The sequence below is a fragment of the Bombina bombina genome, chromosome 1 (genome assembly GCF_027579735.1).
Source record: "Bombina bombina isolate aBomBom1 chromosome 1, aBomBom1.pri, whole genome shotgun sequence".
Classification (NCBI taxonomy): Eukaryota; Metazoa; Chordata; class Amphibia; order Anura; family Bombinatoridae; genus Bombina; species Bombina bombina.
The window spans coordinates 1,542,672,105-1,542,689,246 of NC_069499.1; the positions used below are offsets into that span (position 1 = coordinate 1,542,672,105).

At 38.9% G+C, this 17,142-nt stretch overlaps 2 protein-coding genes across 3 annotated transcripts in view; both read right to left on the minus strand.

Annotated features, from left to right (window-relative positions):
* The window catches only part of MYCBPAP (MYCBP associated protein), a 200,365-nt gene extending 192,622 nt beyond the window's left edge, over positions 1–7,743 (minus strand). Inside the window, 1 exon segment of the mRNA XM_053722003.1 lies at positions 7,629–7,743. Coding sequence (XP_053577978.1) covers positions 7,629–7,677 — 49 coding nt within the window. The 5' untranslated portion in view covers positions 7,678–7,743.
* Positions 7,744–7,815: 72 nt separating this feature from the next.
* RSAD1 (radical S-adenosyl methionine domain containing 1) overlaps positions 7,816–17,142 on the minus strand; it is a 67,670-nt gene continuing 58,343 nt past the window's right edge. For both annotated transcript variants that reach the window (XM_053708819.1, XM_053708809.1), the window contains exons 9-10: positions 8,675–8,778; positions 7,816–8,300 (exon numbers count right to left, since the gene is read on the minus strand). In XM_053708819.1, coding sequence (XP_053564794.1) covers positions 8,189–8,300; positions 8,675–8,778 — 216 coding nt within the window. In that variant the 3' untranslated portion in view covers positions 7,816–8,188. The remainder of the gene's footprint in view (positions 8,301–8,674; positions 8,779–17,142) is intronic.

Consider the following 17,142-nt stretch of genomic DNA (forward strand, 5'->3'; position numbering starts at 1 on the left):
TTTTTTATGCAAAAGTTTAGGCACCCCTGACAATTTCCATGATTTTCATTTATAAATAATTGGGTGCTTGGATCAGCAATTTAATTTTGATCTATCAAATAACTGAAGGACACAGTAATATTTCAGTCGTGAAATGAGGTTTATTGGATTAATAGAAAATGTGCAATATGCATCCAAATAAAATTAGACGGTGCATAAATTTGGGCACCCTTGTCATTTTATTGATTTGGATACCTGTAACTACCTAGCACTGATTAATTGGAACACACAATTGGTTTGGTGAGCCCATTAAGCCTTGAACTTCATAGACAGGTGCATCCAATCATGAAAAAAGGTATTTAAGATGGCCAATTGCAAGTTGTTGTTCTCTTTGACTCTCCTCTGAAGAGTAGCAACATGGGGGCCTCCAAACAACTCTCGAATGATCTGAAAACAAAAATTGTTCAACATTATGGTTTAAGGGAAGGCTACAAAAAGATATCGCAGAGATTAAAGCTGTCAGTGTCCACTGTGAGGAACATAGTGAGAAAATGGAAGACTACAGGCACAGTTCTTGTTAAGGCCAGAAGTGGCAGGCCATGTAAAATATCGGAGAGGCAAAGGCAAAGAATGGTGAGAACGGTCAAAAACAGCCCACAGACCACCTCCAAAGACCTATAACATCATCTTGCTGCAGATGGTGTCACTGTGCATCGTTCAACAATTCAGCGCACTTTGCACAAGGAGAAGCTGTATGCAAGAGTAATGCAGAAGACAGAGTCGCTTGCGGTATGCAAACGCACATTTGGACAACCCAGCTTAATTTTGAAATTGGACTGATGAAACAAAGATTGAGTTATTTGGTTATAACAAGGGGCGTTATGCCAGATGGCAAAAGAACACAGCATTCCAAGACAAACACTTGCTACCCACAGTAAAATTTGGTGGATGTTCCATCATGCTGTGGGGCTGTGTGGCCAGTGCCGGTACTGGGAATCTTGTTAAAGTTGAGGGTCGCATGGATTCCATTCAATATCAGAAGATACTTGAGAATAATGTTGAGGAATCAGTCACAAAGTTGAAGTTATGCCGGGGCTGGATATTTCAACAAGACAACGACCCAAAACACTGCTCAAAATCTACTCTGGCATTTATGCTGAGGAACAAGTACAATGTTCTGGAATGGCCATCCCAGTCCCCAGACCTGAATATCATTGAAAATCTGTGGGGTGATTTGAAGCGGGCTGTCCATGCTCAGTAACCTGATCAAACCTAACTGAACTGGAGATGTTTTGCATGGAGGAATGGTCCAAAATACCTTCATCCAGAATCCAGACACTCATTACAGGCTATAGGAAGTGTCTAGAGGCTGCTATTTCTGCTAAAGGAGGCTCTACTAAATATTGATGCAATATTTCTGTTGGGGTGCCCAAATTTATGCACCTGTCTAATTTTGTGTTGATGCATATTGCACATTTTCTGTTCATCCAATTAACCTCATTTCACTAATGAAATATTACTGTGTCCTTCAGTTATTTGATAGATCAAAATGAAATTGCTGATCCAAACACCCAATTATTTATAAATTAAAATCATGGAAATTGTCAGGGGTGCCTAAACTTTTGCATACGACTGTATAAATATATATATATATTACAGATTACTCCAACTCATTTTGCTTTTCTGAGATAATGCGTCTCCCTGGGGGGCTGTGAGAGACTTGTTCCCTGTTAAGGAAATTCCTATATTTTCTTATAGGAGAGGAAGGTCTATTAGGGATATTCTACTGCAGGCTGACCCCACTGAAAAATATGAATCACGTAAACAACATTTTTTTACAGAGAAAACTGGGTGTTTACAAATGCCTTGGCTGTGTGACGTGTGACAACCTTATTTTGGGTGACACATTCACACAGCCATAGAGGAAGGAGATATCGCATTAAATATGCTCTCAACTGGCAATCCCGCCCCTGCCCGCGCACAGCCAATCACGCACGGGCAGGAGCTGTCAATCTCCTCGGTCAGACTAGATTGATCACGGAGATTGAATTTCGCCACTGTTGAGTTGGAGAAAGGCTTTAGAAAGCAGCGGTTCTTGTGAGAACCTGCAGCCGTAGGGGTTCAAAAGCTGGCGAAAGCCTTTGATAAATGGACCCCTAAGTGGATCTCTGAGCTTGACACAGTATACCCTAGGGGCTTGAATACATATTTGTCATTGTCTTGCTTTCTTTAAAACGTAGATAGGAGTACTCTTTCTTAATGTTTAACCATATCTTAACATCAGTATTATCATGTACAAGATGGTTGTTTAATGTAAACAGTGATGTATATAGGTTTTGTGTATTATACTATGAACTTAGTCTCATTACATTGTATCTCTTCCAGCAAAAAAAAATGAAGCAATCAATTACAGGAAGTTTACCTAATGAGGCAAAAAAATTTTTTTTAAACACATATTGTTTCCACTAGATGGCAGAGATGCGATGCACCTGAGACAAATTGCACCTGGTATATGGGCGTGGTATAGTTAATTTGTAAGTATAAATGTTTGCACATTATGTCTGTATGCTATCTTGACAAAGGCCCAAGTAGGGCCGAAACGTTGCTAATAAATGTTCTTGAAAAGAAAAGCAATATGAGTTGGAGTTATCTGTAAAATATGGAAAATTTCTGACTACCTCTGGAAAGTTTTGATAGTGTGCAAACCATACCGATATGTGTGTGTGTGTATATGTGTGAGTGTGTATGTGTGTGTGTATGTGTGTATGTGTGCGTTTATGTGTGTGTGTGTGTGCGTTTATGTGTGTGTGTGTGTATGTGTGCGTTTATGTGTGTGTGTGTGTGTGTGTATGTGTGTGTATGTGTATGTCTATATGTACTGTATGTGTGTATGTATGTGTGTGTGTGTATGTATGTATATGTGTGTGTGTACTGTCCATCTGCTCTTGAATCTTGATATAAAGAGTTGTCCCTCCTGTGTTATAAATGTTAACAAGCAATGTACATTCACAGCCTATATTAGCACATTCTGGAGAATCACTGCACGCTAGGCTTGTGCATTCGGATTCTTCGTTACGATCCAAATGTGGAAGTAAGCGCCATTTGGTTCTTTTCAGAACCGGACTGATTCTGGTCTACGATCACCACTTTAACATCTAGATCTGCATTGATCTCAACGTGGTGATCTTGCACCAGAATCAGTCCGGATCTGAAAAGAACCAGATAGAGATTACTTCCGCATTTGGATCCTAACAAAGGATCCAAATGTACAAGCCTACTGCCTACACCCATGATATTCAGGAGTGCTCTAAAATTCAAACATGTATACACAATTACCACTCTTCGTTAATTTTCATTATCTCAATATATACTGGGGTATTACCCAAACACTAAGTATACTGTGAGAGTTACTTCCTTTAAAATGTTTAGGGACATTACACATTATCTATGTAAATGTCATTTTGTTCAATGTTTTGAATTTCTTGTCAAGGCACGGATCACGGAGATTGAATTTCGCCACTGTTGAGTTGGCGAAAGGTTTTAGAAAGCAGCGGTCTTATGAACGCTGCTTGTTAAATACGGTGTGCAGGTTCTCTTGTGAGAACCTGCAGCCGTAGGGGTTCAAAGGCTGGCGAAAGCCTTTGGTAAATGGACCCCTAAGTGGATCTCTGAGCTTGACACAGTATACCCTAGGGGCATGAATACATATTTGTCATTGTCTTGCTTTCTTTAAAACGTAGATAGGAGTACTCTTTCTTAATGTTTAACCATATCTTAACATCAGTATTATCATGTACAAGATGGTTGTTTAATGTAAATAGTGATGTATATAAGTTTTGTGTATTATACTATGAACTTAGTCTCATTACATTGTATCTCTTCCAGCAAGAAAAATTAAGCAATCAATTACAGGAAGTTTACCTAATGAGGCAAAAAAAAATGTTTTAAACACATATTGTTTCCACTAGATGGCAGAGATGCGATGCACCTGAGACAAATTGCACCTGGTATATGGGCGTGGTATAGTTAATTTGTAAGCATAAATGTTTGCACATTATGTCTGTATGCTATCTTGACAAAGGCCCAAGTAGGGCCGAAATGTTGCTAATAAATGTTCTTGAAAAGAAAAGCAATATGAGTTGGAGTTATCTGTAAAATATGGAAAATTTCTGACTATCTCTGGAAAGTTTTGATAGTGTGCAAACCATACCAATATGTGTGTGTGTGTGTGTGTGTCTATGGGTGTGTGTGTGTGTGTATATATGTGTGTGTGTCTATGGGTGTGTGTATGTGTGTCTATGGGTGTGTGTGTGTGTCTATGGGTGTGTGTGTGTGTGTATATGTGTGTGTGTGTGTGTGTGTGTGTATGTATGTGTGCGTATATGTGTCTATATGTATGTCTATATGTACTGTATGTGTGTATGTATGTACTGTATGTGTGTATGGATGTATATGTGTGTGTGTACTGTCCACCTGCTCTTGATATAATGAGTTGTCCCTCCAGTGTTATAAATGTTAACAAGCAATGTACATTCACAGCCTATATTAGCACATTCTGGAGAATAACTGCACGATAGGCTTGTGCATTCTGATTCTTCGTTAGGATCCAAATGCGGAAGTAAGCGCCATTTGGTTCTTTTAAGAGCCGGACTGATTGTGGTCTACGATCACCACTTTAACATCTGGATCTGCATTGATCTCAACGTGGTGATCTTGCACCAGAATCAGTCCGGATCTGAAAAGAACCAGATAGAGATTTGGATCCTAACAAAGGATCCGAATGTACAAGCCTACTGCCTACACCCATGATTTTCAGGAGTGCCCTGAAATTCAAACATGTGTACACAATTACCACTCTTTGTTAATTTTCATTATCTAAGTATATACTGGGGTATTAACCAAACACTAAGTATACTGTGAGAGTTACTTCCTTTAATATGTTTATGGACATTACACATTATCTATATAAATGTCATTTTGTTCAATGTTTTGAATTTCTTGTCAAGGCATATGCACCCAGTTTAATTTGATAATGATACCCAGTTCATGGAATGTGTACTCACTTTATTCTAAGCTCAAAGTGATGGTAAACGTTCCCCTTTGTATAAACAGATCTGGAATGTTAGTGATTTATTTAGATGGAGTTTAATTTATCAGTAGTAATGGAGATACGCTATAACTTACTTTATAATGTTGCAATGAAATTCAAATACCCCGTGCTCCGGCTGCCCACTTCAACAGTAATTTTTTTTTGTAAGCTAACGATTTGAGTTATTCTCCAATCAGCACTCTAGATAAAATAAAATAATTTTAAAAAAGTGCCGTATGACTAGAGCACTGATTGGAGAACAGTTCAAATAGTTAGATCACAAAAAAAATTACTTTTGAAGTGGGCAGCTGGAGCGCGGGGTATTTTAATTTCAGAGCTATGTTAAAAAGTAAGTTATAGTGCATCTTCAGATTACAACTGAAGTATTAAACTCCATCTAAAATATCACTAACATTCCAGATCTGTTTATACAAAGGGGAAAGTTTACCATCACGTTAAAGGGACATTAAACACTTTGAGATGGTAATATAAAATGATTAATTGTATATATAAAACAGCTCTGTAATATACTTTAATTATTTATTTTTTCCTATTTGCCTGTAATTCCATTCTGAAATTGTGAGCTTTTCAGTTCCTGTTAGAAATGGAAGTGCAGAACACTGTTAAATCCAGCACAACCATTGGCTGCACACTCTAATGACCTATTTATAACTGTCTACAATTGGCGCAGCAGAGAAGATAACACAAGTTACAACATGGCAGCTCCCAGTGTTCTATAGACACTAAAACTTTACACTTATTTTGTCACTTTTTAAATAACTAATGAAACTTTAAAAAATACATCTACATGTTAGTCATGGACTAATCTTTTCTTTGAATGTATCATTCTATCTAGCATGTATTTAGTGTTTAATGCCCCTTTAATGTCTTCGTAATGAAACGTTGACCCAGTCCAACACGTGGCTTCTGTCTATAATATTTCTCAGTCTCCACATATAAAAGTCCACACAGAATGTATTGGGTTCCTACACTACTTCAGTATATCACACTGACACTCATTTATCAATTTGTGCTGAAGTTCTCATAATTTATTTTGAGGTAGATTTATCATAGTGCGAGCGGACATGATATGGTGTAACGTATCATGTCCGCTGCACATCGATAAATGCCGACAGCATACGCTGTCGGCATTTATCATTGCACCAGCAGTTCTTGTGAACTGCTGGTGCAATGCCGCCCCCTGCCGATTCGCAGCCGCCAGCAGGGGGTGTCAATCAGCCCGATCGTATTCGATCGGGTTGATTTCTGTTTGCGGACTCAGAGCAGGCAGACAAATTATGGAGCAGCGGTCTTTATACCGCTGCTTCATAACTTCTGTTTCCGGCAAGCCTGAAGGCGGAAACAGGGGCATCAAGCTCCATACGGAGTTTGATAAATCGGCCCCTATGTCTTGGTATAATTTAGGTTCCCACTTAATATTTAATATAGATGAGGCTGTTACTACAATCTGAGACTATTTAAAAATAAAACAGATCTCACAGTAAATGCTGAGATGCAATCGTCTTCTGTTTAGAGGCTTTGCTAAACTATCTTAGTTTAAAGAGACCGTCTACTCCAGAATTGTTATTACTTAAAAAGATTGATAATCTCTTTATTATCAATTCCCGTTTTGCATAACCAACACGGTTTAATATACTTTTTATCTCTGTAATTACCTTGTATCTAAACCTCTGCAGACTGCTCCTTATTTCAGTTCTTTTGATAGACTCGTATTTTAGCTAATCAGTGCCTTTTCATTAGTAACTCCACAGGCGTGAGCACAATGTTATCTATATGGCTCACATGAACTAATGCCCTCTAGCTGTAAAATACTGTCAAATGCATTCAGATAAGAGGTGGACCTTCAAAATTATCATATGAGCCTACCTAGGTGTAGCTTTCAACTAAGAATACCAAGAGAACAAAGCAAATTCGATGATAAAAGTAAATTGGATTTTTTTTTTTAATTACATGACCTATCTGAATCATGAAAGTTTAATTTTGACTAGACTGTCCCTTTAATTTGTCGTCTTTCTCAGCATATTTATGTGTATTGTATGTTTTCCTTAGTATACTTTGAGATGTGCTCTCACTATTTTACACTTTCCTGTCCTCTGCAAATATTTCCCTCTTTCATTTTGTATTGAAGACTCACATGCTGACATGTGCCACTTACCTCTGACAATCTGCTTTCGGGCGTTAGAGTATTCTCGGCAGTGGTACTTACAACCTCTCAGCATATTTTATATCAGTCCCCAGGTTATTACCATCATTTATCTGCACAGTGCAGAATACGCGGCGCTAGGTATATTACTTCCCTCTCGCACAGTATATTAATGGTTACATCACATTATTTTGTATGTTACTTGTTTATTGCCACCTATTAATTGTATACAAGATGCTACTTCTCTTCCTGCGGCTTATTTGCAGATCGTTGCCCACCCGGTATACTTTGAAGCTACTTCCCATAGATTTAATAAAAAAATAAAAAAAATTCAATTGTTTCCCCTGAAACTTTCCGGTATTATTGCCCATTCTCATAACACATTTTAATTATTACCCGTTGGGGTCCTGGTCCGGGCATCTTTTCTGCCAGGTTTGTTCGCCATGTTTCAGAGTTTAGGCCGCGTTTCCATGGCAATTGTACACAACCGACGACCACGCCCCCACCAGTGTCTGCTTGATGTCGGAACTAAACTACAACTCCCGGCATGCTTTACCTCCACAATCTGTATAGCAGACCAATCTGTCACAAATCTTAATTTATTTATTACACATTATAAATATAAAAATCAGATGTATTTAGCAAAACAGTAAATTATTCATTGTATAGCAGTATAAGAAATCTCTTGGAATGTTAGGCATCATGAGTCACACAGTGGTTTGTGTACCACCACCAACTACTTTGTCTAGGTGAGGAGAACCTATTAAAGTAGTTGCAATTTCCCCCCTTGTGCAACCTGCTCATATATCCTATTTCCCTCAGTAACTCCTTTGTTCTGCAGTTTGTCTTTCAGGGACACCCCCTTGCCCATCTGTAGTTCAGGGCGCCCTCTTCATCAGAAGTTTGGATCTCAAGGATTCCCATATCCACATTCAAGTTGTCTCTAGAGTTTCTTTTTATATGTTCTCATTCTGCTCTTGATTATTCCAAACTTTCTGTAACTGTGAAATAAGTGGAAGCAGAAGACTGTCCAATACAGCCAAACCTTTCCAGGAACATCGTAAGCCTCTGTGTATTGAAGAACACACATTAACCATTAGAATACCTGTCGCAAAGGCTGATAACACAAACTAGCATTATACATTAGGTGAGAAAGCCACCTCAGAAATAAATAAACCTGCCCCATTAGAGATATCAAAAATAAAAATGCAAAATACAGATTGCCAATAAAAGAGATCATACCCACAAAAGCAATATTAGAAATAAACCAAAAATGACACATTGTCCCCTTAATATAGCTTATGCAGCCTGGCCAATAAATAATTTCTTAGACTACACTGTAGTCAGACCCAATCCCCCTTACACAAGACCAGGAAGAACAAGTAATGCCCCTCTACAAGATCAAAGTATCAGCCCCACACCTCCATGTTCTCTATATTTACCTCTCATCCAATAAGAGTAACCGCTCCTGCTGCAATTCTATTATTTCTTCTGATGACCCAAATACATGGTGCAAGCTCATTGAGTTGGACACCCTCTGCCAGTGCTGAGCAAAACACAAAAAGCAACCATATTGTCAGTAAATAAATCTCTGTATTAAACGTCTCTCGTTACTTAAAGGGATATGAAACCCAACATTTTCTTTTATGATACAGCATGACATTTTAAGCAACGTTCTAATTTACTTACGACTAGATTTAGAGTTTGGCGTTAGCCGTCAAAACCAGCGTTAGGGGCTCCTAACGCTGGTTTTGGGCTACCGCTGGTATTTAGAGTCAGTCAGGAAAGGGTCTAACGCTCACTTTCCAGCCGTGACTTTTCCATACCGCAGATCCCCCTACGCCATTTGCGTATCCTATCTTTTCAATGGGATCTTTCTAACGCCGGTATTTAGAGTCTTGGCTAAAGTGAGCGTTAGAAATCTAACAACAAGACTCCAGCCGCAGCAAAAATCCAGGAGTTAAGAGCTTTCTGGGATAACGCCGGTTCATAAAGCTCTTAACTACTGTGCTCTAAAGTACACTAACACCCATAAACTACCAATGTACCCCTAAACCAAGGCTCCCCCCCACATCGCCGCCACTATGGGCTTGGATGAAGACTTCGGAGCCTCCTCTGGACCGATCGGTGATACCCGGCGTGGTGAAGACAAGGTAGGGAGATCTTCAGGGGCTAAGTGTTAGGTTTATTTAAGGGGGGTTTGGGTTAGATTAGGGGTATGTGGGTGGTGGGTTGTAATGTTGGGGGGTATTGTATGTTTTTTTTCCAGGCAAAAGAGTTGAATTCTTTGGGGCATGCCCCGCAAAAGGCCCTTTTAAGGGCTGGTAAGGTAAAAGAGCTTTTCTATTTTTATTTTAGAATAGGGTAGGGCATTTTTTTATTTTGGGGGGCTTTGTTATTTTATTAGGGGGCTTAGAGTAGGTGTAATTAGCTTAAACTTGTTGTAATATTTTTATAATGTTTGTAAATATTTTTTTATTTTTTGTACTTTAGTTAGTGTATTTATTTGTATTTAATTTATTTATTGATAGTGTAGTGTTAGGTTTAATTGTAGATAATTGTAGGTAGTTTATTTAATTAATTTATTGATAGTGTACGGTTAGGTTTAATTGTAACTTTGGTTAGGATTTATTTTACAGGTAATTTTGTAATTATTTTAACTAGGTAGCTATTAAATAGTTATTAACTATTTAATAGCTATTGTACCTGATTAAAATAAATACAAAGTTGCCTGTAAAATAAATATTAATCCTAAAATAGCTACAATATAATTATTATTTATATTGTAGCTATATTAGGGTTTATTTTACAGGTAAGTATTTAGCTTTAATTAGGATTAATTTATTTAATAAGAAATAATTTATTTAGTTAGATAATAATTATATTTAACTTAGGGGGGTGTTAGTGTTAGACTTAGCTTTAGGGGTTAATAAATTTATTATAGTAGCGGTGAGGTCCGGTCGGCAGATTAGGGGTTAATACTTTAAGTTAGGTGTCGGTGATGTGAGGGAGGGCAGATTAGGGGTTAATACTATTTATTATAGGGTTAGTGAGGCGGATTAGGGGTTAATAAATTTATTATAGTAGCGGCGAGGTCCGGTCGGCAGATTTGGGGTTAATAATTGTAGGTAGCGGCGACATTGGGGGCAGCAGATTAGGGGTTAATAAATATAATATAGGGGTCGGCGGTGTTAGGGGCAGCAGATTAGGGGTACATAGGGATAATGTAGGTTGCGGCGGTGTACGGAGCGGCAGATTAGGGGTTAAAAAAATATGCAGGGGTCAGCGATAGCGGGGGCGGCAGATTAGGGGTTAATAAATGTAAGGTTAGGGGTGTTTAGACTCGGGGTACATGTTAGGGTGTTAGGTGCAGACATAGGAAGTGTTTCCCCATAGGAAACAATGGGGCTGCGTTAGGAGCTGAACGCTACTTTTTTGCAGGTGTTAGGTTTTTTTTCAGCTCAAACGGCCCCATTGTTTCCTATGGGGGAATCGTGCACAAGCACGTTTTTGAAGCTGGCCGCGTCCGTAAGCACCGCTGGTATTGAGAGTTGCAGTGGCGGTAAATATGCCTGTACGCTCCCTTTTTGGAGCCTAACGCACTGAAAACGCAGCCCTTCTGTGAACTCTAAATACCAGCGGTATTTAAAAGGTGCGGGAGAAAAAAAGCACACGTAGCTAACGCACCCCTTTGGCCGCAGAACTCTAAATCTAGTGGTTAGTTCTCTTGGTATCTTTAGTTAAAAAGCAGGGGAGTGTGCCTAGGAGTGGACCCTTTTTAAGAGCACTATATGGTAGCAGTTTTGCAAGAATGTTATCCATATGCAAGGGCACTATTTCCTGCTATGTAGTGCTCTATGTGACTACCTAGGTATCTTTTCAACACTGAATATCATGGGAACAAAGCAAATTTGATAATAAAAGTAAATTGGAAACTTTTGTAAAATGGTACATTCTGTCTGAATCACAAACAAAAATTTGGGGTTTCATATCCCATTAAAAAGGACAGCATAGATATTTTTTAATATATGCTTCAGAAATGAATCACTGCATTGCAAAAGATGTGAATAAAAATGTTTTAAAAGCATTTCAAACTGTAAAGTTATCTGCATATGCTGCAAATTACAAAACTTGCTCTTAAAGGGACAGTCAAGTCCAAAAAAACTTTCATGATTCAAATAGGGCAGGTAATTTTAAAGAACTTTCCAATTTACTTTTATCACCAATTTTGCTTTGTTCTCTTGGTATTCTTAGTTTAAAGCTAAACCTAGGTAGGCTCATAAATTAATTTCTTAGACCTTGAATACCGCCTCTAATCTAAATGCATTTTGACAGTTTTCATCACTAAAGGGCATTAGTTCATGTGTTTCATATAGATAACATTGAGCTCATGAACGTAAATTTATAGAGGAGTGAGCACTGATTATTTTATCTTCTCTGCTGTAGTCAGTATCAGCACAGATATAAATGATCTCCTGTGCATATTAAGCGACCACTGTGCAGTATTGTAGGGCTCTGAATTACAATGAATGCAATCCAACCTCTTAGGGGCGGGGTTGTTTGGAAAAACTATAATTTTCATTGGTAAATTTACAGAAAATGCAGGCAAAATAATTTATTTTTGTGCATTAAAACATTTTTTTTTTACTATGCAAGCAGTTTTATACGTTCAATTTACTTCTATTACCAAATTGACTACATTCTTTTGGTATCCTTTGATAGGAGTCAGCATTGATTGGCTAAAATGCAAGTCTGTCAAAATAGCTGAGATAAGGGTGCAGTGTGCAGAGGCTTACCTACAAGGTAATCACAGAGGTGAAAAGGATATTAAAGGGACACTAAAAGCAATTTTTTTCTTTCATAATTCAGACAGAGCATGCAATTTTAAGCAACTTTCTCATTTACTCATATTATAATTTTTTCTTTGTTCTCTTGCTATCTTTATTTAAAAATCAGGAATGTAAAGCTTAAGAGCCGGCCCCTTTTTGGTTGAGAACCTGGGTTATGCTTGCTTATTGGTTTGCTAACTGTATCCACCAATAAGCAAGCGCTATGGTGCTGAACCTAAAATGGGCTGGCTCCTAAGCTTTAAATTCTTACTTTTGAAATAAAGATAGCAAGAAAACGAATAAAAATTGATAGGAGTAAATCAGAAAGTTGTTTTAAATTGCATGCTCTATCTGAATCATTTTAAAAAAAACATAATTTATGCTTACCTGATAAATTCCTTTCTCCTGTAGTGTGGTCAGTCCACGGGTCATCATTACTTCTGGGATATTAACTCCTCCCCAACAGGAAGTGCAAGAGGATCACCCAGCAGAGCTGCTATATAGCTCCTCCCCTCTACGTCACACCCAGTCATTCGACCAAGAACCAACGAGAAAGGAGAAGCTAAAGGGTGCAGTGGTGACTGGAGTATAATTTAAAAATTTAGACCTGCCATAAAAAACAGGGCGGGTCGTGGACTGACCACACTACAGGAGAAAGGAATTTATCAGGTAAGCATAAATTATGTTTTCTCCTGTTAAGTGTGGTCAGTCCACGGGTCATCATTACTTCTGGGATACCAATACCAAAGCAAAAGTACACGGATGACGGGAGGGACAGGCAGGATCTTTATACAGAAGGAACCACTGCCTGAAGAACCTTTCTCCCAAAAATAGCCTCCGAAGAAGCAAAAGTGTCAAATTTGGAAAATTTGGAAAAAGTATGAAGCGAAGACCAAGTTGCAGCCTTGCAAATCTGTTCAACAGAGGCCTCATTCTTAAAGGCCCAAGTGGAAGCCACAGCTCTAGTGGAATGAGCTGTAATTCTTTCAGGAGGCTGCTGTCCAGCAGTCTCATAAGCTAAACGTATTATGCTACGAAGCCAAAAAGAGAGAGAGGTAGCAGAAGCTTTTTGACCTCTCCTCTGACCAGAATAAATGACAAACAGGGAAGACGTTTGTCGAAAGTCTTTAGTTGCCTGTAAATAGAATTTTAGGGCACGAACTACATCCAGATTGTGCAGAAGACGTTCCTTCTTTGAAGAAGGATTTGGACACAAGGATGGAACAACAATCTCTTGATTGATATTCCTGTTAGTGACTACCTTAGGTAAGAACCCAGGTTTAGTACGCAGAACTACCTTATCCGAGTGAAAAATCAGATAAGGAGAATCACAATGTAAGGCTGATAACTCAGAGACTCTACGAGCCGAGGAAATAGCCATTAAGAACAGAACTTTCCAAGATAACAACTTTATATCAATGGAATGGAGGGGTTCAAACGGAACGCCCTGTAAAACGTTAAGAACAAGGTTTAAACTCCATGGCGGAGCAACAGTTTTAAACACAGGCTTAATCCTGGCCAAAGCCTGACAAAAAGCCTGAACGTCTGGAACTTCTGACAGACGTTTGTGTAACAGAATGGACAGAGCTGAGATCTGTCCCTTTAAGGAACTAGCGGATAAACCCTTTTCTAAACCTTCTTGTAGAAAAGACAATATCCTAGGAATCCTAACCTTACTCCAAGAGTAACCTTTGGATTCACACCAATATAGGTATTTACGCCATATTTTATGGTAAATCCTTCTGGTAACAGGCTTCCTAGCCTGTATTAAGGTATCAATTACTGACTCAGAAAATCCACGTTTTGATAAAATCAAGCGTTCAATTTCCAGGCAGTCAGCTTCAGAGAAATTAGGTTTTGATGTTTGAAGGGACCCTGAATCAGAAGGTCCTGTCTCAGAGGCAGAGACCAAGGTGGACAGGATGACATGTCCACTAGATCTGCATACCAGGTCCTGCGTGGCCACGCAGGCGCTATTAGAATCACTGATGCTTTCTCCTGTTTGATCCTGGCAATCAATCGAGGAAGCATCGGGAAGGGTGGAAACACATAAGCCTTCCCGAAGGTCCAAGGTGCTGTCAAAGCATCCACCAGGGCTGCTCCCGGATCCCTGGATCTGGACCCGTAACGAGGAAGCTTGGCGTTCTGTCGAGACGCCATGAGATCTATTTCTGGTTTGCCCCAACGTCGAAGTATTTGGGCAAAGACTTCCGGATGAAGTTCCCACTCCCCCGGATGAAAAGTCTGACGACTTAGGAAATCCGCCTCCCAGTTCTCCACTCCCGGAATGTGGCTTGCTGATAGGTGGCAAGAGTGAGACTCTGCCCAGCGAATTATCTTTGATACTTCCATCATCGCTAGGGAGCTTCTTGTCCCTCCTTGATGGTTGATGTAAGCTACAGTCGTGATGTTGTCCGACTGGAACCTGATGAACCCCCGCGTTGTTAACTGGGGCCAAGCTAGAAGGGCATTGAGAACTGCTCTCAATTCCAGAATGTTTATTGGCAGGAGACTCTCCTCCTGAGTCCAAGATCCCTGAGCCTTCAGGGAATTCCAGACAGCGCCCCAACCTAGCAGGCTGGCGTCTGTTGTTACAATCGTCCAATCTGGCCTGCTGAATGGCATCCCCCTGGACAGATGTGGTCGAGAAAACCACCATAGAAGAGAATTTCTGGTCTCTTGATCCAGATTCAGAGTAGGGGACAAATCTGAGTAATCCCCATTCCACTGACTTAGCATGCACAATTGCAGCGGTCTGAGGTGTAGGCGTGCAAAAGGTACTATGTCCATTGCCGCTACCATTAAGCCGATCACCTCCATGCATTGAGCCACTGACGGGTGTTGAATGGAATGAAGGACACGGCAAGCGTTTTGAAGTTTTGTTAACCTGTCTTCTGTCAGGTAGATCTTCATTTCTACAGAGTCTATAAGAGTCCCCAAGAAAGGAACTCTTGTGAGTGGAAAAAGAGAACTCTTCTTTTCGTTTACCTTCCACCCATGCGATCTTAGAAATGCCAGTACTAACTCTGTATGAAATGCAAACAAACAGCTCGGGCTGTGCAATTCAATATAAGGATCAAAAGCACAAAATAATGTTGAGTAAGCAGCACAATGTATCCATGTGTGCTAGCTAAAACAATGTATCGCTTTATCCAATTGTGAAACAATTATGGTAAACCTGTGTTGAACTGTGGCAATTGATTACAAGAACCGTTAACCCCTTACATTCGCAAGACTCATCTTTGTAAACAAAACATAAGCCAGATAATTCTAGCAAATATGAAAACGTGTAACAAACTCACTTGATTCTGAGAATGATATCCGATGTCAGATGGGATCCAGGAAAACGGAACTGTTATATCCACTTTCAGTAGTGCAATTTGTTGCAGCAGTCACAGATACTGCCTGTGTTCATAGCAGCATCCCGGCTTGTTCCACAGGTGTTGGGAAGGGCTCCCCTGCTAAGCCCTCGTTTGTAGTAATGAGTAAACAGAAATTTTTTTCCAACACCTCTGAGTGAAAAAATAAAGCCCAATAGTCGAAAAAACAGTAAGGCTGATGAAATACGTGTTAAAACTTCACCTTTTATTGAAATTCCGTGAGTAAAAAGACAAAGGCACAGCACACAGACTTGACTACCGCTGACGCGTTTCCTGCCCTATTGGGCACTTCATCAGAGCTACCTAACAGGTGTGTAAGGACTCCTTACAAACAGGATATGAGCCCTACACACCTGCTGCATAATTAATTATAACAACAAAAAATTGTATTGTGAAATAAACATCCGATCAAACGTGAAATATAATAATAAACATTATGCATAACAAATAAACTTGAAAATATCGATCATAAACAAAAAAGTATATACATTATTACATACTAAGACTATGCTTTCATATAAAATTGTATCATTTAGTAAGCACATTAAAAACGATAGTACAATTCAGCTTGTGGGGGATAACGATTCTTACTATAACTTAATACATGAATATCTGTCAAATACTTCCCAGTTTACTGTGGTTGGTATACACATATTGAGAACAATTAATATAAAAATATAAAGAGGGATTTGATATTCTAATAAACCTTAGTTAAAGCAGGATGTAAAATATATTCATGTATTGAGAAAAACACAGAGAGCAAAAGCAGTTAAATGTGCCAACGTGTATTATATTATATAAAAGTCAAATGCCACAGAGTATAAACACATTGGAAAGACATAAAACTGCCTGTTCTCCGTGAAACCAAACATGAATGATATATCACTATACATTTGTATGATCTAGGCTATTTAGATCTATTGTAAAATCCAGATCCTAGGTGTATATATAGAAAAATAAATGAATATTGAAAAAATGGGGGCATTAAAAAAACAAGAAGATATAATACTAAGGATACATGATTCCATGATCTACGTATTATCAATAAACAATTTGATGTCACTTATTTTATTAATACCAAAAGGAGCACCAGTTTTCAAGGTATGAATCCAGTAGACTTCTCGTTTACTGAGTGCTGCATATCTATTCCCACCTCTGGGTCCTAGTTTAACCACCTCAATCCCTTGAAATGTAAAACCAGCTGAACTAATTCCATGTGAAGCAAAGTGCTTAGCCACAGGGGTTTTAGGAATTTCTGCCTCCAGAGAAAGTAAGTGCTCTCTTATACGATCTTTGAGCATTCTTGATGTTAACCCTGTATATTGAAAATTACAGGACCTGCAGGTCAAAAGATATATGACAAAAGTGGAAGTGCAAGAAATATGCTCTTTAATCTTGAATGTTTGACCTGTACAAGTAGAGGTAAAAGTATCCCCACATGTGACATAACCGCAACTCTTACAAGGTCTAACATTGCATTTATAGAAACCTGGTTTCGATGTTAACCAACTTGTCGACTGTATAGAATGTGAGCTCTTCTTGCTAAAATCCTTTCTAACCATATCACCTATGGTTTTAGCTTTGCGAGAGATAAAATTACATTTGCTAGAGATGTGTTGTCTTTTTACTCACGGAATTTCAATAAAAGGTGAAGTTTTAACACGTATTTCATCAGCCTTACTGTTTTTTCGACTATTGGGC